This window comes from Oncorhynchus tshawytscha, linkage group LG02 (assembly GCF_018296145.1).
Source record: "Oncorhynchus tshawytscha isolate Ot180627B linkage group LG02, Otsh_v2.0, whole genome shotgun sequence".
Classification (NCBI taxonomy): Eukaryota; Metazoa; Chordata; class Actinopteri; order Salmoniformes; family Salmonidae; genus Oncorhynchus; species Oncorhynchus tshawytscha.
The window spans coordinates 50,186,368-50,209,014 of record NC_056430.1 but is presented as its reverse complement, the minus strand read 5'-3'; the positions used below and the strand labels follow the sequence as shown (position 1 = coordinate 50,209,014).

General features: G+C 41.8%; 1 protein-coding gene across 1 annotated transcript in view; it reads left to right on the top strand.

Moving 5' to 3' along the window:
- LOC112267689 (integrin alpha-5) overlaps positions 1 to 21,421 on the top strand; it is a 55,072-nt gene extending 33,651 nt beyond the window's left edge. Inside the window, exons 10-30 of the mRNA XM_024445873.2 lie at positions 519 to 575; positions 2,377 to 2,429; positions 2,921 to 3,132; positions 3,399 to 3,590; positions 3,715 to 3,760; positions 3,999 to 4,112; positions 5,596 to 5,651; positions 6,080 to 6,240; positions 6,769 to 6,906; positions 9,057 to 9,124; positions 13,000 to 13,150; positions 13,431 to 13,523; positions 13,827 to 13,906; positions 14,097 to 14,177; positions 14,449 to 14,554; positions 14,757 to 14,915; positions 15,253 to 15,363; positions 16,953 to 17,066; positions 19,391 to 19,492; positions 19,667 to 19,789; positions 20,453 to 21,421. Of these exons, the coding sequence (XP_024301641.1) occupies positions 519 to 575; positions 2,377 to 2,429; positions 2,921 to 3,132; positions 3,399 to 3,590; positions 3,715 to 3,760; positions 3,999 to 4,112; positions 5,596 to 5,651; positions 6,080 to 6,240; positions 6,769 to 6,906; positions 9,057 to 9,124; positions 13,000 to 13,150; positions 13,431 to 13,523; positions 13,827 to 13,906; positions 14,097 to 14,177; positions 14,449 to 14,554; positions 14,757 to 14,915; positions 15,253 to 15,363; positions 16,953 to 17,066; positions 19,391 to 19,492; positions 19,667 to 19,789; positions 20,453 to 20,536 (2,301 nt within the window). The 3' untranslated portion in view covers positions 20,537 to 21,421. The remainder of the gene's footprint in view (positions 1 to 518; positions 576 to 2,376; positions 2,430 to 2,920; positions 3,133 to 3,398; positions 3,591 to 3,714; positions 3,761 to 3,998; positions 4,113 to 5,595; positions 5,652 to 6,079; positions 6,241 to 6,768; positions 6,907 to 9,056; positions 9,125 to 12,999; positions 13,151 to 13,430; positions 13,524 to 13,826; positions 13,907 to 14,096; positions 14,178 to 14,448; positions 14,555 to 14,756; positions 14,916 to 15,252; positions 15,364 to 16,952; positions 17,067 to 19,390; positions 19,493 to 19,666; positions 19,790 to 20,452) is intronic.
- The last annotated feature ends 1,226 nt before the right edge of the window (positions 21,422 to 22,647 follow it).

Sequence of the window (22,647 nt, the reverse complement as noted above, 5' to 3'; positions counted from 1 at the left end):
AAAATAATTCCATGGAATTCTAAGCAAATCTTGTCTACTAAATTAACTAGTGTAGCCCACAGGCATATGGCATAGTCAGATCAGCGCCTAAAATATGGACAATGCAGAGTATGCTATTCTGTTCTTATGAAATAGACTACATTTTTTTCATATCATGTTTCTTTAGACCTGTCTCAAATAAATAATGGATTTATTGTGATGGTGTAGGCTATATTATATTGATTTATTAGACTTTTTAAAATGTAGATGTTCCAAAGGTCTGCTGCATCAGTGGCTTGTAGGCTATGCATGGAATACAGGAGATGCTAAATGTGTTTATGTTAATTAAAGGTAAATTACAGTGAGATCGGCAGTTATTTGCTTACAATCACCGGATGCCAAAATTGAATGACCGCCACAGCCCTAGTTACAACCAACAGTATTATTGCATGTCATTTTCATTCATTTTCATGTCATTTTCATTTCTCCTACAATCATGGTTGATAACTGAAGGTTTTTTCTAAACTCTCTCAATGCAGGTGTCCATACTCAATGGAACAGACCTGAAATCCATGCTGAACCTCACCGGAGAACAGGTTGGTGCAAATCTGCTTAACAGCAAGGGGGCTAGGCTGTACTGGACTTTTGGCGCCTCTATTTTCATATGTGGGTATATATAGAGGGGCTGAAGGAATTTGCCCCCAGGAGATAATGCTTTATCCCTGGGTCAGAGGTGAGCCCACAAAGCCCTATGTGTTCCATACCTTGTGAATCACGCAATCACATACACACGTAGACACACATACACCCAAGTACACACACACACATGTACATCTTGTACTAACCTTGTGGAGACACAAAATTCAGTCCCATTCAATATCCTATTTTCCCCAAACCCTAACTCTAACCTTAACCCCAAAACCTAACCTTAACCCTAACCCTAGCTCCTAACCTTAAAACTAATCCTAGCTTCTAATCTTAAACCTAAACATAATTCTAAACTTAACCCCCTAGAAATACCATTTGACCATGTGGGGATCAACAAAATGTTTCCATTTGGTCAAATTTTGGTTTGTTTACTGGTCTCCACAAGTATAGTTACACACACACACACACACACACACACACACACACACACACACACACACACACACACACACACACACACACACACACACACACACACACACACACACACACACACACACACACACACACACACACACACACACACACACAGTGTTACATCTACATGTTGACTCAGGATTTTGTGTTGCAAAATAAGGGGGTGGGGAGCTTGTTTATGCCAACCCACCATTGTACCAAAGGGTTTGGATTCCTCATTGGCTAAATTGCTGGATTGTTTTGAATATGTGACATGTGTTATTGCATGTTACTCCTATAGTCTTCTAAATTCTCCATGGCTGATGAACAAGACAGCTACTATTGTACATGCATATGTGTGCTTTGTATGTATACGTTCTGTGTAAGCTGCTAACGGACTGCTAACTGCTTATTGCATAGTGAGAACGATCTGAAATAAACTCCTGGCTGGATTTGATTTGACAGTCTCTTTAGGTTGACTAGTCTCCACATGAGTGCTTTGGACTGCACCGTCGGACTCAGCTGTGTAAACAAAGCTGTGTAAACAATGTCTCCGAGCCATACATTTACATGTCTCTATACAAGTAGCCATACCATGAAATTGATCTTGCTGGTTCGAGTATACTGCTGCGAATTCGGGGGGTAGCTCAGACCGGGACTCCAACCCAGGTCCAGGGACTGTCAACCCAACACCTTAGCCGATTACGCCAAGAGATCCAAAACTTTGGACGAGGTCGCTATGTGTTGGGTTACGGTAGCTACACTACAGTAGCTCTAACATCACTACCTCTCAGATTTATAGAAGGACCACCATACTGTACATTGTCGATTAGTCTGGTGAAGTCATTCACCAGGGGATAATAGCTGTGATATAAAACTCTTGACAATAGTCCATCATTTATGGCATAATATAGTATAATAGTAATATAATCGTCAAAGATAACGACACTGAGTGACCGATCCTCCCTCTCTCTCTCTCTGAGATGCCTATAGCAGCTTGAGTCCCCCACCTCCTCCGAATGCCTACCTCCTTCTACCTCTCATGTAACGTACAGAAGCTCTGGCACTGAGCTTAGAGAAAACAGAGAGGAAAGAGGGGGATGGATTTGGGGGGCCTGATTGAAGAGGAAGGCTTCTAGGGCGAGGGGATATAAGAGAGAGAAGTAGAGAGAGAGAGAAGAGAGAGAGAGAGAGAGAGAGAGAGAGAGAGAGAGAGAGAGAGAGAGGGAAAGAGTGATACTATGCCCCCCGGTGTGATTACACGCTAACTCTGTCTGCTTTAATGTCTTCCAGATGGGGTCCTATTTCGGCTACGCAGTGGCAGCCACGGACATCAACAACGACGGGTGAGTGAGCTAGCGTGGAGAGAAGGAGGGAGCGATGGAAAGAGGGAAAGAGAGAGAAAGAAAAATAGGGCGAGCGATAAAGAGAGAAAGACAAAGTGTGCAAAAAGAAGGCAGGTAAGGCAAGATTTGGACAGACAGACTTGGACAGACAATGTATGCTAACAAGGTAGAAAGGGGAGAGAGAGAGAGATGAGAGCAAGGAGGTAAAATACAGTATTTCAGAAGATCCCATGGTCATGAATTTCCCTCTGTTGTGTGTCATGAAAATTCCTTGTCATACAGTAGCTACTCCTACACTTCCTTTCTCCTGCTTTCAAGGTTCTCTATTGGCCAATTCCGCTTCCCCTATCCTATTAGATCAGTTAAGATCAAATTCTTATTCACAATGATGGCCTACCCTGGCCAAACCCAGACGACGCTATATCTATTTTTATGAACAGCTGACTGAATGAGCACACATTATCTCTTCCTCTCTCCTCTCTCTTCCCCAGGATGGAAGACCTTGTGGTGGGAGCTCCCATGTTCATGCAGAGGGGTTCCGACGGACTGCGTTGGGAGGAGGTGGGCCGTGTCTATGTGTACCTGCAGCGGCGACCCTTGCTGTTTGAACCCAGGCTGCCCCACCTGGGGGGGACCCAGGCCTTCGGGAGGTTTGGCAGCTCGCTGGCCCCACTGGGAGACCTCAACCAGGATGGCTTCAACGGTGAGAACTCTGGAAAAGCTTGGGTCATGTTCATTCATGAACACTGTAGCAAAACATTTTGCAATGGAAAAACGAAAATGAGGATTTGATATTGGACAAGTTCAGGTAGTACCTTTCCTTAGTTTTCTCAATTTGATGCCTAAAGGCCGCACATAAGAATATGTGATACATTTCAATCGTTCATTAAGAACATAACTAAAATCAGGGAGGAGGGAGTGGGGATAAACCATTATCCTGAAGTGTCATAACTCTGTTGATTAACTTAGATATTGCCATCGGCTGTCCCTTTGGAGGAGACGACCAACAGGGATTGGTCCTCATCTATAATGGACATGCCAGTGGACTGATGGACATGCCCACTCAGACTCTAGCTGGCCAATGGGCCTCTGGCACCTTCCCCGCCAGTTTTGGCTACGCCCTCCGCGGAAATAAAGATCTGGATCATAATGGCTACCCAGGTAAAAGAGAAAGTGGTTTAGTCCAATTTCCCAATTTTGTTTTAAATTATTTAGCCTTTTCCTATTTCATAAGGCATCACATTGTTCTTGAATTAGTGTTAATCTTGGGGTCATCTTTGTACAGATCTCATCGTAGGTGCTTTTGGGGTTGACAAGGCTGTTCTGTACAGGTATATCCTCTCACCAGAACATTATTGGCTCATTGTACATGCAAATTAGCTAGCTGACCAATTACACCCCATTTTTGTATTTGTATTTTAATTAAGCATGTACCTTCATCTCAAATAATTGTTTTATATGTGACCCTTGTGTAATTTTGAATTACACAATTATTTTTGTATTGGAATCAAAGCTTTTGTTTAAGGTAATCATATCACGTCTTCCAATTGGTTGCTATTCTTCTATCAGGGCGCGGCCTATTGTCAATGCCAGTGCCTCTCTTATGCTGCAACCTACCATGATCAATCCAGAGGAGAAGAGTTGTACGGTGTCCAATGGGAATGAGACAATCTCTGTGTCCTGGTATGTTGATACAGATGTGCAGTCTTAATTTGACCCTGCTTCTCACGGCAGGAAATTATCATGTGGATTATAATTAATGGACATTTTTGTAGGGTTTGATACATTTTTAAATAGGGCAAATAAAGTATGACATGTTGAAGTGTACATTACACCCTTTAGAAGCCTTTTAAAACCTTGAATACACTACAATTTGTATTTCCTGCTGCGCAGGAAGATTCTGTGTGACAACAGATTGATCAAATTAAGATAACACATTTGTACATACTTTTTCCTTTTCAAATAGATCTGATTGGTTGAAACACTGCTGATATTCCATGGGTTAAGATCTTTGTGAAGTTAAGCTTAGCCGGTAACACTTCATTTTGAGAGTGCCCTTGTACAGCAAAAAAACTAAACAAGCTATCAGTAACATGTCAATTGTACTTCCCGGACACCACCACTATTATTGACTAGGATATTACTATAGCCTCATACAGACCAACCTTGATAGGAGGGAAACTATCTTCAGCAACGATATAAATTCAAGCGCTAGACATATTATGTAGTACATTTTCCACTCTTAAACCATGTCAATGGACAAAACGTCCGGTATTCACCACTTGAGAATGTCAAATGACACCATGTTTGACAAGCTTTTCCAGTCTCCGGTCCAGTGTAATGGCGAAGTCTATATTCTGAGCCCAAGCCAAGGGAACAGTTTCCTACTTTTAGTCTCACAAAAATTCCTTCCATAAATTAAAGTAAAACATGAATTATTTTTTAGACTCTTCAGAGAAAGTTATGACTCGTGGCTGGCATCTTGGTATCTGCCTTTAGTACAGAACAAGTCACTTTTGTTTGTGTCTTGATTACCGTTTATGTTGCTGGGAGACTTGGGGAGGCAGCGGCAGAGGGAGGAGTAGAGGTGGGGTGCTGTGGACAGAGGAAGGGTGGAGAGGGTTGGCATTCTCTTTGAATGACATATTATTTGGCACACCAGCCTAGGACACAGAATGCATGAGGTGACACACCCACACACGCACATTCACACGTGCGCAGGCAGATGACCGTTGGCCACACACACTCAAACACACATGCACAGATTTACAGTGGAGCATATAGATGTAGTATGTGCATGCACACTCTCATAATGAAACACACACACTCTCTGCAAGCAATGCAGATGTAGAAGCACGGTGGCTAGGAAAAACTCCCTAGAAAGGCAGGAACCTAGGAAGAAACCTAGAGAAGCACCAGGCTCTGAGGGGTGGCCAGTCCTATTACTTGATCATATGTACAAACTTGAATACAAGATTAATAGATTTCCATTACAGGGTATCTATTCAAAGGTAGCATTTTTTTTATACGTGGAATGCATCATTCAAAATGCAGTAGTATTGTATATTATCACCGTATGTATCAGAGCTCTATATGGATCTATTGGATATACCATATACTGAAATACTCCCCCTCACTATTTTTTCTCTGTCTTCACCCTCTCCAGTGTCAACCTCAGTTTCTGCCTCTCGGCCAATGGGAAGCACCTCCCTGCTGATCTAGGTGAGCCCAGTGTTTTCATTTTGAAAGACCCCGACACAGCTGTTCCCCATTACCTTCCCTTGTGTGGCCACAAATATGCCTGAACTCAGTGTGGTCAATTTAGCAGTTAAGATTAAGATAAAAGGACAATCGAGTAAGTACAGGGGAAAATTTGCAAGGTTCGTGAGTGTATGTGTGTGTTTATGTGGGAGTGTGATTGTGTGTGTGTGTGTGTGTGTGTGTGTGTGTGTGTGTCTGCACTTGGGAATGGGTATTTGTAATTGTGTGTATTGTGTTAGTGTATCCACAATAGCTGACTATGTAATTACATTAAATGCATGTGTGTTTCAATGGGTTTGTTTTTGTGACTATAGTTCTGTGTTCTATCATGTGTGTGTGTGTGTGTGTGTGTGCACGTGTATGTAACCCACCCTGTGTGTGTGGTGCAGGTTTTGTGGTGGAGGTACAGTTGGACCATCTGAAGCAGACCCAGAAGGAGTCGTCAGTGAGGAGAACTCTGTTCCTGGATAGCCAACAGCCCAGCCTACTGAAGACCATCACCATGGCCAATGGAGGACGAACGTGTCATGACACCCGCATCTACCTGCGAGTTAGTCACTTCAAACACTCAAAGAAATGTTGGGAGACATATGAAAAGACTTGCTATAAGGCATTTTAAAGACTTGGATGTGCTTAAAACAAGTTATAAAGCATTAAACCTGCAGGCTTTAGGTAAAGTGTTACAGGATTGTTCAAAGACGCGTTGGAAAAATTGCCCATTTATAAATACGACAATGATCCAATGAACTCCTCTCAAGGTGGACTTAAAGTTTGTGGGGAAATGTTGGCTAGTTATTTCGAATCCAGCCTTCAAAGACCAGTAAATTGAAACATTTAATTTGACATTTTACAGTTAATCTTTTTTTGATTATAGTTTCAATATGACTGAAAGTAAACATTTTCCCTTACGCTGTACATTTAACGAGGCACACGGTGTCTTATCTCGACCAGTTAGTTGACAATAAGTAAAGGAACAGTTAAACACATCATGAAGTGTGTTTAACTGTGTGACACCGATTCACTTCCTCTTGAGTGTGATGCTGATGCCGTTGCCCTTCTTCCCCCATGTGTGTTGCAGAGTGAAGGGGAGTTTAGGGATAAACTTTCCCCCATTTACGTCACACTCAACTTTAGCCTGGACCCTCTCGCTTCGCTGGATCACCATGGTCTCAGGCCCATTCTAAAATACCAGACAACACACCTTATAGAGCAGAAGGTATGTATTAACTACGCTATTCAATTAGAAAACATTTCGGACTTGGAATTTCTGTTTATTTCCTGAATTGACTGAATTGAACTGGAATATTTACCCCAACCTTGCCAGACATCACACCTTATAGAGCAGAGAGTGTGTACTTCCAGAATATCATCATATTTACCAGACCCCATATCTTACAGTTCATAGCTGGTATGTACATGACACTACTACTGAAACGCCAGTCCACACAACGTCTCCAGTCCACTCAACGTATAGAGGGTATGAACATAGGTGCACTATGGACAATGTAGTCCAAAACTATCAGACTTCACCACAAACACACATGTGCACCATATCTAAATCCCCCAATATCTACATTTTGCGCCATAAAGACTTGTTGAAGTAGAAAGGCATAAGTGGCCAGTTGAAATATGGACGACCCTTCAGTAGTGCTGGTCCCCATATGTCTAAAGGTTGGGGGTTAGTCCTGATACACAAAGCACGGAATTACAATATGTGGCAGCCATAGAGTTGGATAGACGGCACACTTGCTACAAAGCCTTTTTTTGCTTTACTTAAGATGAAAGCCTTCAATGGCACTACCCATGCTGTCACATATGCGATAATGGCAAAGAACATGGTGGGCCCTCTTTCCAATTCTATGGTGGTTGCTTTTCCGAATTGAGAATAGAATCTTCAGGGGTATGGGTGGTGGGTTGAGTCACGGCTATGCGAAAAAACAGAGGGAGAACTGACAGCTCTTTCTGGGTGGGGCACTGAGGCTAACCATCTGGTTGTGGTTTGTTTATGTATGTAGCCTTTGGTCTCTGCCATGTTGCGAGCCAGACGAGCCAGGCTTGGAGCATGTGCATGCGTTTATATATGTGTGTGTGAGTATAAGTGTGTGCACATGCGTGTGTGTGTGTGTGTGTGTGTGTGTGTGTGTGTGTGTGTGTGTGTGTCTGTGTAAAAGTATGTGTGTGCTCAGAGCCTCTCACTTATTGGCAGAGAAACCAATACAACTTAGCAAGAACAGCATTTGGGAATAGCTCAGACTTTCCACGCTTACGTTATTACACAGAAATATGTTTGCACTCTCTACCTCTTTCTCTTGCACTTCTCAACAGTAACGTTTGTACCGCCCTTTTTGTCCCACGGAGATGGAGGGCTGAAAGAACATGACAGTGAGTAAGTGGGGGGAGATAAGCAGAGAAGGGCAACCCTTAGTGTTTCTGTGTGAACATTACTAGTCCCCATGCACTCCTCCGTCTTGTGATCTTGTGCTGACTGACCGATTACCACATGGACTTTAGTGAACGATAACACGGAGGACTTTAAATGAGCCATCGCCATGGATACGGAGTGAGTGACCGCCATGCCGACTCTTGTAGAATTCTTTTTTGGGTCTAATGTTTTCCACGTGCTGCTGCCGGGATGGGTTAGTAATCGTCACAATGGGTTCACAGTACACAGAGCAAGAGCAATGTTGGAGAAGGAGAGAGGCGGAAGAGAGTGAAGGGAAATGCGGTCTAATCGAATCATATTCAATTTATATTTTATGTCTTTACACTTCAGTGACAAATTGCCTCACTAAGCAGCCCGTTTTTGTTTTTATTTTCTCCCAATCCCTCCTTTCTTCGCATTGGGGTCTGTCTACCTTTCTCAAACATCATTGCTCTCCTCATTCCACCATAACGAAACACTGTTTCCGTTCATTCCTTCACCCCTCACTTGCTTTCTCTTTTTCCGCCCTCCCCTTATTCCCTTACTTCTCACTCCGCGACCTTTCCCCCTCATTCTCTCATTTAAGGCGCTAGTCTTCATAAGCCTTTATTGCCGTGGTACATTTACCAGCGGTTGTTCCAAAACCAATGTAAATTGTCATAGAACTGCATGCTGTTTTTGCAGTCTTAAGAAAATATACTGGTAGTACGTAATATGCTGAAAATCTTAGTGAGTTGTATTTATGTCTTTCTTGGTATTACAGAACTCTCTTGCTTTCTCTAAATATCTCTCTCTCTTTCAGTAGAAGTGCGGGTTTTTTTGCGTTCTAAGATGAGGAGCTAACTGAATTGGGAACGATAAAGTTTTTCTCAAAATCAAAATATCTCCCTCCCTCTCCCATTAACATCTCTCTTTCTCTCTCTCTCCACACTTCTGTTCTGCAGGCCCAGATTCAGCTGGACTGTGGTGAGGACAACATCTGTGTCCCTGACCTCAAACTGGCTGTTTATGGGTGAGCTGAAGTCCCCTCTCCATTACCTTCAACCAAGGCATTACTCCGGAATAGTCTACCTTGGTATTCTCCCTCTTGACCTATCGATAGGTGAAAGGCCTCGGTAGGTCTCCAGCCTATTTCTTTCACCTGTCATGTCCTCTCAAAGCAGTAGCAACCAAGAAAGAAGAGTAGGAAAGAAACAATTGGATACAGACTGTCGAGAGGTCTATAGTTGGGCTTTTGTGTTAAAAGGTTGCTTTTTAAAATTTTACTGGTGATGGCCTCCTTCTGATGGTCAGTCTGAGGGGAGGGAGGGAGCAGCGTTGAGGCTGCCTCTTACACGTCTCACCGTCCCTCCTCTCTCCCTCCCTCCGCTGAGAAAAGGGGACACAGTCTTCCAGCTGATGGCGAAACTTATGTCGCCCTGCATTATTTCTGCCTCATGCAACAAATTCATGTTGTTTCTCCCATGACCAGAGAAAGTGAAATATTCCTCGATATTACAAAAGCCACAAATAATAGCTTATCGAAACACTTTGATTTACTCATTCATTGCAGCTGCAGCGCTGGTTGTAGCGTGAGTGGAAGTAGGGAAAATATGCATTTTATGACTTATAAAACCGTTGAACAAAGTATTGACAGTGCTGAATAACTTAAACATGAACAAACTCATAAAAACAGCAATTCTTTGCGGGATTCATTGAGTCTCTCTCAAGTCATGGTTTTAAAAGTTTTTAAATCTCACATTATCAACTTTGCTGTGCGTTCGAGGCTTCTTTTTACAGTCTATGGTGCGAGGAAACTGAGCCGACACGGTGATCTGAGCCTTCTGATTGGCCAGCAGCAGGCCTGTAGGTGCGCTTGATTTGCTCTCTGGGACTGCCGGGTAGGCGGAGTTCTACCTTCAAACACATCAAATGGTTCATAATGGGAACACTTTGCCTTCCCAGTGCTAGGGTAGCTGAATAAAGTGCACCTAACACCAACAGCAAAAAAATAAAACAATATAATAATAAGAATGCAAGTGTTCATTGTTGGGGGATTTACAGAAATGTTTGGTGATCGACTAGGAATGGCTTGGAGATCGACCAGTCGTGATCGTGATCGACTGTTTGGTGGCCACTGATATACACGTATGTTTATTTGTCCTTGATTTAAGAAATGCACTTTTATTCCAAGGAGAGTAACTCATATCCTCACGACTCTTTACTTGCTCATGGTTATTAATGGTTAATCATTGTTGTTTGAGTGTGGACAACAGCAGAGTATGTTGCACTATAGGCTGAATGGAACAACTGGGGCCATTCACAAACTAGTAGCTCTAGCTCTTTTCTTGCACTGTCTTGAGTAGTGTATTGCAGGACTTTGCCATGTGATTTTTATTAGCGGCAGAGTACAATCAAGTTAAGAGTTTCCCATGGAGAATTGGGGAATGTGTGTTTTCTGTTTCCACGAGAACAAGTCAGTCAAAAAAGCTGATGATTCAGTACTTTCTCTATGCCACTTCGACGACCTATCACCATTGGAATGTAATACACAGCTTGTTTTTTAGGACTTCCCGAGAACTCCCATGCGTGAGGTTGTTTTGTGTTCACAACCTTGAGGCCTATCTTAGAGATACATGCCCTTTATTATTGGTACTTTGTGTAGTACATCCTCTGAGTTGAATTAAACAGTAGATTTGGAAAGTATTCAGACCCCTTGACTTTTTCCAAATTTTGTTACGTTACAGCCTTATTCTAAAATTGATGAAATTGTTTCCCCCCCTGACCAACACAATACCCCATAATGACAAAGCAAAAACTGTTTTTGTTTTTTTGCAAATGTATAAAATATAACAAAACTGAAATATCACATTTACATAAGTATTCAGACCCTTTACTCAGTACTTTGTTAAAGCACCTTTGACAGCGATTACAGCCTTGAGTTTTCTTGGTTATGACGCTACAAGCTTGGCACACCTGTATTTGGAGAGTTTCTCCCTTTCTTTTCTGCAGATCTACTCAAGCTCTGTTAGTTTGGATAGGGACAGCTATTTTCAGGTCTCTCCAGAGATGTTAGATCGGGTTCAAGTCCGGGCTCTGGCTGAGCCACTCAAGGACATTCAGAGACTTGTCCTGAAGCCACTCCTGTGTTGTCTTGGCTGTGTGCTCAGGGTTGTTGTCCTGTTGGAAGTTGAACCTTCACCCCGCTCTGGAGCAGGTTTTCATCAAGGATCTCTCTTGTCATTGCTCCATTCATCTTTCCCTCGATCCTGACTAGTCTCCCAGTCCCTGCCGCTGAAAAACATCCCCACATCAGGATGCTGCCACCACCATGATTCACCGTAGGGATGGTGCCAGGTTTCTCCCAGACATCACGCTTAGCATTCAGGCCAAATAGTTCAATCTTGGTTTCATCAGACCAGAGAATATTTTTTATCATGATCTGAGAGTCCTTTAGGTGCCTTCAGGCACACTCCAAGCTGGCTGTCAAGTGCCTTTTACTGAGGAATGGCTTCCGTCTGGCCACTCTACCGTAAAGGCCTGATTGGTGGAGTGCTGCAGAAATGGTTGTCCTTATGAAAGGTTCTCCCATCTCCACAGATGAACTCTGGAGCTCCGTCAGAGTGACCATCGTGTTCTAGGAAGTCTTTTTTATCAATTATATTTGTATTTTTGAGTTTAACCATAATATTTGTTGTAATATTTGTTCTGTCTTATCTAGTGGATTAAACTGAAACTGCAACCAACTTTCTATGGTTTTAAAAATAGCAATATTTTGGAGATAATTTCATTTTCAAATAACCAAAAGTGAGAGGTTGTAATCTGAATAATGGGGAAAAGGCCATTCTTGAACATGGGGTGAGACATTCTTACTAATCTGCTTGAGAACCAGTTCGGATTTAAGTATGACTTTTGTATGACTGAAGCCTTTAGGGAGGCTTTAATAGTTCATCATTTCTGCCCTCCGAATTCATATTCATTATTTAAATAGGCCTGTTTAATTTTGTCTGGCTTGCCGTTCTAAATTAAATTGAATACTTTTTGCTCGTATATTTTTTGCCCGTAAAAAAACAAATATAAATGGATTATATTTCATGTAAATGTTTGTCTGTATCTGAAGATATCTTAAAAGCTTTGAATCAAATACAATTTATCTTACAGTACAACTCCCTCTCCCCCCACCACCTTAAACCTTTCCTCCTCTCTCATAGTCTGCAGTGATAGAGTAGCGATGTTATCACCTCCTCTGCTTTTCGTTCAACTTTTTTTTACATAGATCCCTGTCCTCACAAGGAACAAATTTGCCTCAGGGACCCCATAAGGTCCGCCATTATGGATTTTCCGCCAATTAGAATTTTATGAAAAACATTGACCGATCTGCACGAAACTTGATATGTGGCATCTATGGACAAAGGTCTCTCAATGCAAAATTTGGTACACATGTTGCAAACAATGTCAAAATTCAACATGTGCAAGAACATTCATATCGACCTTACGGTAGTGCTATAGCAGGCATGTGTTTATATCTATTGATTTGTTTGGCTCAGAGTGATGAAATTTGGCACACACGCTCAGGGATATAAGTCTAGCTAACCCACACGATATCTCAGACACCACTGGCCTGATTTTAGTGAAACTTGCGTATTTCCATAAATATCTGGCATTTAAAAAATGACACTGATTGGCCTAAGGGGGGCACTATAGTAATCATTAGTCACATGCAATATCACAGACACCACTGGCCCAATTTTGACTAAACTTCGGTGAATGATGCGTCTTGTCATAAAGATTTGTCATTTACATGAATTACACTGATTGGCCCAAGGGTGGCGCTGCATCATTCATGGGGGATGACATGTTTATTGTTGCTTTGTTTTACATTGTTGTATTTTCTTGTGGTTTCCTTAGCGATAGGACGGAGGTGTATCTGGGTGACGATAACTCCCTGACCCTGACTTTCAATGCCAGGAACGAGGGAGAGGGCGGGGCCTACGAGGCAGAGCTTTACATGGTGCTTCCCCCAGAGGCTGACTACAGTGGTATAGCCCGCAACAATGCGGTGAGGGAGCAACCATCTGTCTTGTCCCTCTTAGGGGAAATGCTAACTCAAAACGATGCTACGGCTAATATTTCTAATAAAAATGACAATGCTAAGATAATAAATATCCACATGACAATGACCATAATTCAAGTAATATCAATGCAGTAATGTTGATACTAACGATGGCCTGATGACTAAAATGATGGTAATGACTTAAATGGTGAGAAAGAATTTGCAAATACTGTGAAGTCAAGTCTATGTCTCTCTCTCCATGTTTGTGCTTGGATGTCATAAGCAGAGTCTGACTCAGCTAACCTGTAGCTACGAGGCAGAGAATCAGACCCGCTCTCTGGTCTGTGACCTGGGCAACCCTATGAAGTCTGGCACAAGTGTAAGTGGACCATCATGGACTAACTTTTTCTTAAATTCAAAGTCAAATGAAGCTTTATTGTTTTGAAGGGAACTTCCAATGTTGCTGAAGCAATATGGTACTTCTGTCCTTCTGATTGTGAGTTTCTGTATGTCTGTACAATTATCTGTCTTTACGAATTATGTTGTGTGACACAGACTGACCCTGTTAATGACTGTGTGTGTGTGTGTGTTTATGACGGACTGTCTTTCTAACAGATCTGAGGTCAGTGTATCTCTAGTGTCTTTGTGGTTGATCGTGTGTCTTTTGTGTGGATCTTCACAGTTGTGGGCAGGCCTCCGCTTCACTGTGCCCCGACTGAATGACACTTACAATACGGTGCAGTTTGAGCTCCAGATACGCAGGTAAGTCACAGTTGTACCTTCAGCACAGAAATGCTTCCACACTTACTCCCGTGTCCGGACTTGAGCTAAGCTTAGGGTTAGTGCATAGTTAGTTCAAATGTTGTCGACAGTTAAGTGAATGTCCAATGAACATCTATGAGCCATCTTTTTGGCACAATCTAAATTAATTCTCTGTTCTCTCTCCACTCAGTAAAAATGAGAATAGCTCCCAGAGCGATGTTGAGCTCTATGATCTTGAGGTGGCTGTGGTAGCTGATGTTATCCTACAGGGGTGAGTCAGCATGGATGGATGGATGGACGGATGGATGGATGGACGAACAAACAAATGAATTAGTGGTCTCCATCACTATACTAATAACATATTCCCTGTTTAGCTACACTCAAAGTGACTGGGAACCAATATATTGGACATCAACAGCCCCAATTCCATTGGAAATAATGTTTCATTACCATGTTCTGTTGGGTATGTCTACTGCATCTTTCTACTATTTTGTCCTTTGTCCTACGGTGTTACTCTCTCTCTCTCCTTTTCTCGATTGAAGCGTTTCTCGTCCGGACAAGCTCCTCTTCCCTCCCCCAAACTGGAGGATGAGCCACAGCCTCCAAGAGGAGCAGGACATTGGGTCTGAGATCCAGCATGTCTACGAGGTACTCAACGTGTGCCGCTAGAGTCGATTTTGTTTTATTTTGTTAAGTGGGGGCCAAGTGGAGTTGTAGGGTTAGGTGGTTGAACAAATGCTTATTTCAGCTTACTGGTACAGTATGCTGACATGGGTTCTCTCTCTCTCTTTCTTTCTCTCTCTCTCTCTCTCTCTCTCTCTCTCTCTCTCTCTCTCCCTCTCTCTGTTAGTTGGTGAACAATGGGCCCAGTATGATCAGTCAGTCGGTGCTGGAGCTGCGATGCCCTCTGAGAGCTCAGGGTCACGATCTTCTGTACCCTGTGGAGATCATCACTCAGGGACCACTCAACTGCAGCTCCAACCACACCCTCAATGCACTGAAACTCAAGGTGGGGAACACACTTGCACGCACACATGTACACATGCATAGATGCATGCAGGCACACACACACACACGCACACACTTGCTCATAATGGATGCACACGCTTGCTCATAATATACATCCACAGACACTCATCCCAGATACTGTATACATTCACAACCAACCCGAATACATTGTCATTTATTTTGTGTGGCGTCACATAACGATTTGCAGTATTTACACCAAGAATATGCAGTAGTCCAATATTACCCAAATGTATGAGTCACAATGATCATATGAGAGTTTTGTGCTATGTGTCTATGAGTGGAACGGTACATGTGTAGTATTCTGTGTGTGTTGCCAGCTCCAGCCTCCTACAACAGAACAGCCTCCCTCCTCACAGACGGTCAGCCCTGAACACCACATCCAGAGGAGAGAGGTCTACAGGGATCCTCTGGCCAAACAAAGCAACTTGGTGAGACAGCCGTGTGTGTGTGTGTCGTGACCAGTTAGTGGTACTTTTAATAGGTAAAAAAGGGTTTGAAAGGTCAACTTGGTTTCTACAGTCACCTCTCATGTTTGGAGTAGCTTTTAGAGGAAGAAGCTTCACCTCATATTTGGAGTAGCTTTTAGAGGGGGAAGGGAGGCTAAATGGAGTTAGTGGGATGTTGTTGGCTTGTACTGTGAGAGTGAATACATGTATGGCTGAAAAGAAACCACCATTCCAGACCCATAAATTACCAAACTCATTGTAGCTACAAATTCTTCAAATGGAAACATGACCATGAACGCACTCACACAGTCATCCACTGACAGTACTGACCACACTCTTAGTCCCTACAGCCAGCCAGTAGTGCCTCTCGAGAGCTGTTCATCTGATCGCCATATGAAGATTCCTGGAGATGTTTTCTCTCCTTCAACAGCCCCAATCTTCTCTCTTTTTACCTTTTCTTTTCTCTCATTTCTTCATTATTTATTTAACTATCATATGTCCTTATTTTCTCTCCCTTTTCTTCTCTCCCCCTCCCCTCACTCATCTTGTTTAGGGACTCGACATGCTTAACCCCATGTGGAGTCAACAGTGACACACGGCCGCTGAGGTCTGTTGACTCTAAAAACAGTAAAACAGCAGATACCAGCTGTTAAATGAAGTCACTTGGCACATAGTCTGGGAGCACAGAGATTAGAGAGTTAAGGGGTAATAATGAGTATCTTATGTGAGGCCTGTGGTTCACTAGCTTGTTAAATAGACTGGCCTCGAACGCTGCTGGTGCAGGAGTCATGTTTATTGGCCTGCCGAACCTCTTCTCTCTTGAAGTCATTGTCTGTTCTTTTTACTTTGCTTGTTGTTTTTCATTGTAATTCAGTCTCTTTTTGAGTCTGGGCTTTCGTTTCATGTCCTAACGATAGCCTTATGAGCTGAATTACCACAGACAAAACACTAAGAACCATCAGTGGCTTCGCTAATACCACAAAAGACAAACTGAAAGAAATGTATTCTCTCTTAAAAGGGATATGAGGATATCTATCATAATAAGATCTGCTCGTAATTATGAGTTATATAGCGTTGTTGTATGTGAAATAAACTTCTCAAAACAAAACTTCTCAAAACAGCTGTCGAATCAAAACGTCTTTCTTTTTTCTTTTTTTTTCCTTTATGCTCTAAAACCCATTATTATTCAGTTATGCAAACATTATTAATTCCCTCTCTCCCTGTCATTCAGTATTCTTTCACCTCAAAAAAACGAATGACCACAAAATGTTTTACAACAAAATTAACAATGGCTCCCCACTTTTCACAAAGGGCACAAAACTACAACCTAGTATCATTCCCTTTCATTAAAAGCAAAGGGATTAGCTCTTTATGGAGAACTTGAAGATACACTAAGTTTAGTTGCTCATTGTTTACATAAAATGTTGGCTTGAATGATGCCCCAAAGGCAAACGTTCACAATAGCCTCTTACTGCTCATAATCACAGATTGTTAGCTATAACTGTGTGTGAGACTGATTGAATGTCATGCATTGGTGGTCTGTATTGATTACTGTTTTCCTTCCTCCATAGTCATGCTCTATGGTGGAGTGCTGGAGGCTGCACTGCCATGTGGGGTTACTGGAGAGAGGAAACAGTGTCATTCTGACAGTCCGCTCACGCATCTGGGCTGAGACCTTCATCGAGGTGAGAGAGCATGGCTGTAGTTTGACCTACTGTCATATACCATGCAGTACTGTTTATATTAAATAATCATTTGGATAGCACATGTATATTGTGTGATGTACAGTCGTGGCCAAAAGTTTTGAGAATTACACAAATATTAATTTCCACAATGTTTGCTGCTTCAGTGTCTTTAGATATTTTTGTCAGATGTTACTATGGAATACTGAAGTATAATTACAAGGATTTCATAAGTGTCAAAGGCTTTTATTGACAATTACATGAAGTTGATGCAAAGGGTCAATATTTGCAGTGTTGACCCTTCTTTTAGAAGACCTCTGCAATCCGCCCTGGCATGCTGTCAATTGACTTCTTGGCCACATCCTGACTGATGACAGCCCATTCTTGCATAATCAATGCATGGAGTTAGTCAGAATTTGAGGATTGACCACAAATTCTCAATGGGATTATGGTCTGGGGAGTTTCCTGGCCATAGACCCAAAATATCAATGTTTTGTTCCCCGAGCCACTTAGTTATCACTTTTGCCTTATGGCAAGGTGCTACATCATGCTGGAAAAGGCATTGTTCTTCACCAAACTGTTCCTGGATGGTTGGGAGAAGTTGCTCTCGGAGGATGTGTTGGTACCATTCTTAATTCATGGCTGTGTTCTTAGGCAAAATTGTGAGTGAGCCCACTCCCTTGACTGAGAAGCAACTCCACACATGAATGGTCTCAGGATGCTTTACTGTTGGCATGACACAGGACTGATGGTAGCGCTCACCTTGTCTTCTCCGGACAAGCTTTTTTCCAGATGCCCCAAACAATCGGAAAGAGGATTCATCAGAGAAAATGACTTGACCCCAGTCCTCAGCAGTCCAGTCCCTGTACCTTTTGCAGAATATCAGTCTGTCCCTGATGTTTTTCCGGTAGAGAAGTGGCTTCTTTGCTGCCCTTCTTGACACCAGGCCATCCTCCAAAAGTCTTCGCCTCACTGTGCGTGCAGATGCACTCACACCTGCCTGCTGCCATTCCTGAGCAAGCTCTGTACTGGTGGTGCCCCGATCCCTCAGCTGAATCAACTTTAGGAGACGGTCCTGGCACTTGCTGGACTTTCTCGTGCACCCTGAAGCTTTCTTAACAACAATTGCACCGCTCTCCTTGAAGTTCTTGATGATCCGATAAATGGTTGATTTAGGTGCAATCTTACTGAGAGCTATACCCTTGCCTGTGAAGCCCTTTTTGTGCATAGCAATGATGACGGCACGTGTTTCCTTGCAGGTAACCATGGCTGACAGAGGAAGAACAATAATTCCAAGCACCACCCTCCTTTTGAAGCTTCCAAGTCTGTTATTTGAACTCAGTCAGCATGACAGAGTGATCTCCAGCCTTGTCCTCGTCAACACTCACACCTGTGTTAACGAGAGAATCACTGACATGATGTCAACTGGTCCTTTTGTGGCAGGGCTGAAATGCAGTGGAAATATTTTGGGGGGATTCAGTTAATTTGCATGGCAAAGAGGGACATTGCAATTCATCTGATCACTCTTCATAACATTCTGGAGTATATGCAAATTGCCATCATACAAACTGAGGCAGCAGACTTTGTGAAAATGTATATTTGTGTCATTCTCAAAACTTTTGGCCACGACTGTAGATCAAATGTAATTTAACTTGGTACTAACAATCCTAATGTAGTATTAGTACTATAATACTACTGCTATTATTGGTAGTTTAAATGAAGAATGAATCTTCTTCAGAAAGTATTCATACTTTCAGGGCAGCAGGGTAGCCTAGTGGTTAGAGCATTGGACTAGTAACTGTAAAGGTTGCAAGTTCAAATCCCTGAGCTGACAAGGTACAAAACTGTTGTTCTGCCCCTGAACAGGCAGTTAACCCACTGTTCCTAGGCTGTCATTGAAAATAAGAATTTGTTCTTAACTGACTTGCCTAGTTAAATGGAAAAAAATACTCCTTGACTTATTCCAAATTGTTCTTGTGTTACAGCCTGAATTCAAAATGGATTAAATTGTTTAAAACATATTTTTTTATCTCACCCATCTACACGCAATACCCCATAATGATTTTTTTGTTGTTAAAAATCTATTCAAAATGAAAACAGAACTATTTCATTTACATAAGTGAAGGCGCTGTAGGTTCTGCTAGTCAGTGGTACAATGTTGCCCTCTCCTTGTAGTACATTTGTAAAGCATATAAAACATTTTTTAGAGTGTCCGTTTTTACAGTGAAAGGTGTTGGGTTTTTTTGTACACACTTTGGCAATATTTGGCTAACTAGTTCAGATGATCTATTGTCTCATGATTTATTTTCTTTGAACAAATGCTACAGAGGGCATACAAGCAGTATGTGCTGGAGTGTTCTGCCCAGTACAGAGTCAAGAACATGCCCTATGCCATCGCTCCCAAACTCAAACCCAGTGGATCCACAAAGGCAAGTGCAATTTATTTATTAAACTGTTTATTTTTAGGTTTTTTGATGGTTTAGGTCAGTCCTGTCTGTATGATTTGGGATATCGTTTGAAGAAGTGCACACAAAACATTTTTTTTTAAACGTTCCAAGTGACCTCTCACTCCACCACGGTAACAACATATCATTGCGTTGCAGATCCTGACTCCAGTGATGTGGAACAAGCCGGAGAGCCAGTACATTGTACCCCTGTGGATTATCATTCTGGCCATACTGGCTGGACTGCTGCTGCTCGCCCTGCTCATATATGTACTATACAAGGTAAGTGTAGCGTAAAGGACAATAAACCCAATGGACAAAATCACATGCATGTTACATCATAGGGGTGGCAGGGTAGCCTAGTGGTTAGAGCGTTGGACTAGTAACTGGAAGGTTGCAAGTTCAAACCCCCAAGCTGACAAGGTACAATTCTGTCTTTCTGCCCCTGAACAGGCAATTAACCCACTGTTCCTAGGCTGTCATTGAAAATAAGAATTTGTTCTTAACTGACTTGCCTAGTTAAATAAATAATGATGTTCTGTTTTTATGGTTGGGAATACATTATATAACCAGATAAAGATGTTGTCATAGGATAGACGTCATACTATTACAATCTGTTTCTGGTTGCTAAAAATACATATAGAAAATCATTTTGCACCAATATCCAACCTGACCATGAAGTCCCATAAGAGGTCATCATGATATCATTGCAACCGGTTTTGTCAGTTAGGGAGAAGCATATCATTCTTAAAAAATATCTAAAAACTATCAAATAAGATCAAGATTAGAAGTGTTCAAAATGTACAGTCTTGAAAGTCTATGTTGTTAGCACATAACGATGAAATGCCAAGTAACTGAACTGGTACTGTAACATCTATGAGGGCTTTCATGTAATTAGTGCCTTTGAAATTGTAATTAGTCTCCTTTCTCTTTCCATCCTTCCAGATGGGCTTCTTCAAAAGATCCAATCCCTATGGTACAGCCATGGAGAAAGCTCAACTCAAACCCCAGGCTTCTTCTGAGGCCTAAATGGTGGACCATCCCAGACGTCGGTTCGAAAACTGGAAAGTCGTTGCGTTGGCCTGAACTCGTATCTCCAAATTAACTACAGAATACTCATGCATGAAGGGCAGTCTTCAACTAATATCAGTAGGATGAGTACTACTTGGACCTCACTGGTATTCAGCCTGGTACTACACACTGAAATGCTCAAGCAGGCGAACACAAAATGAGATGTCCGGCTCAAACTACAACAGAGCTATCCTGGCACGGTTGAATGGACAATAATGTCTTTAAAATCCTGCTTTTTGCTTTGGGAAAATCTCCATCAAAGTAGCAACACTGGATGGGGCAATGGAGCATTCATTCAATTGTTTTATTCACCAAATACATCTTTACCTAAATCAAATCAAAGTTTATTGGTCATGTACACAGTTTGGTAGATGTTATAGTGGGTGCATCGAAACGCTTGTGTGACTAGCTCCTAACAGTGCAGCAAAAATTTCAAACAAGTACAATTAGTTTTCTTTTATTAACTTGAAACAAGAAATCACGAATGGCAGAATGAATCTAGTTAATAACCCAAATAACACTATGGATCAGTAATCCCAAATGGAATCTATGCGTATACACACATATATATACAAAATTGTCATACTTGAGTAAAAGTAAAGATACTGTACCATAACAGAAAATGACTCTAGTAAAAGTGAAAGTCACCCAATTAAACGCTATTTGAGTAAACGTCTAAAATATTTGGTTTCACACTCCAAAGCAAACCAGACGCCACGATTTTCTAGTTTATTTTATTTAAGGATAGGCAGGGGCACACTCCAACACTTAGACAATCATTTACAAACAAAGCATTTTTTTTTGTGAGTCGGCCAGATCAGAGGCAGTATGGATGACCAGGGATCTTCTCTTGATGAGTGTGTGAATTGGACCATTTTCCTGTCCTGCTAAGCATTTGAAATGTAACAAGTACTATTGGGTGTCAGGAAAAATGTATGGCCTAAAAAAGTACATAATTTTCTTTCGGAATGTAGTGGAGTAAAGGTAAAAGTTGTCAAAAATGTAAATAGTAAAGTAAAGTACAGATACCCAAAAAACTACTTAAGCAATCATTTAAAGTATTTTTTACTTAAGTACTTTACACAACTGCTTAAGAATGATATGTACAGCGGTAGACATTTTACCTACCTACCGGTAAATGAGGAGAGAATGTTGAAGAAAGTGTGTTATTGAAAGTGTGTTATCAGTGTGCAGCACAACGGTAACGGCCAAAGACCTCCAAATGCTAGGAGCAGAAAATAACACATGGAAGGGTATCAGTCAAGGTAAATGTTTTCCTAATGTCACAAAACTCCCTCTATCCTCCCGACGTATGGATGGACCACACATTGAAAGAGAGTTTGCAACTCCGAGTTGCCTTACTTTGGCTCAAACAGGCCATGCCTGACCCTGATGGCAAGCTTACGGTGGCCCACCATCAACAAAGTCGGCGGCAGCTGACAATGCTAACAGTTTCATGTTGACCGTCAGTTGGTCATTGCGTAGCTGAGCTGCTGGCGATATACCACCATATCTGTCAACACGGGTACACTATCAGCTTGCCGACAGTGGTGTGCTGTCTCATAGCCACCAGTTGTCCAATAAAAGCTTGTTAGCTGGAGAGTTTTTGATGTTTTTGAGAAAATGAAAATGGCCTTGTTGCTGATATATATATATATATATATATATTACATTTGTCATGCACTTCCTGATGCATTATGTTACTGTGCAACTTGACCACATTTGTAAATACACTGCTAGAGCTTTTTTAGATACTTATTACAGTTGAATGATAGATATAACCTCACATCCACTAACCACTATTTATAACCCATTTTTTTGTGCATTCAACAAAAGGAACTCGGTCATACTTAAGGAAATGTTTTTTTTTTTTTTGGGGGGGGTGTACGTTTCAAAGTTGTACACTTATAATTTTGTGAAGACTATGTAAAATGCAGTGGAAATATGTTTTTTTGTAAAACTATTCTCTCCCATATTGGGAGTTGTCATATCTTTTTCATAAGTTGACTCAAAATAAATGTACCATTTCATATAACCTTATCCAAGTACTTTTGAGAAGATTAATGCTA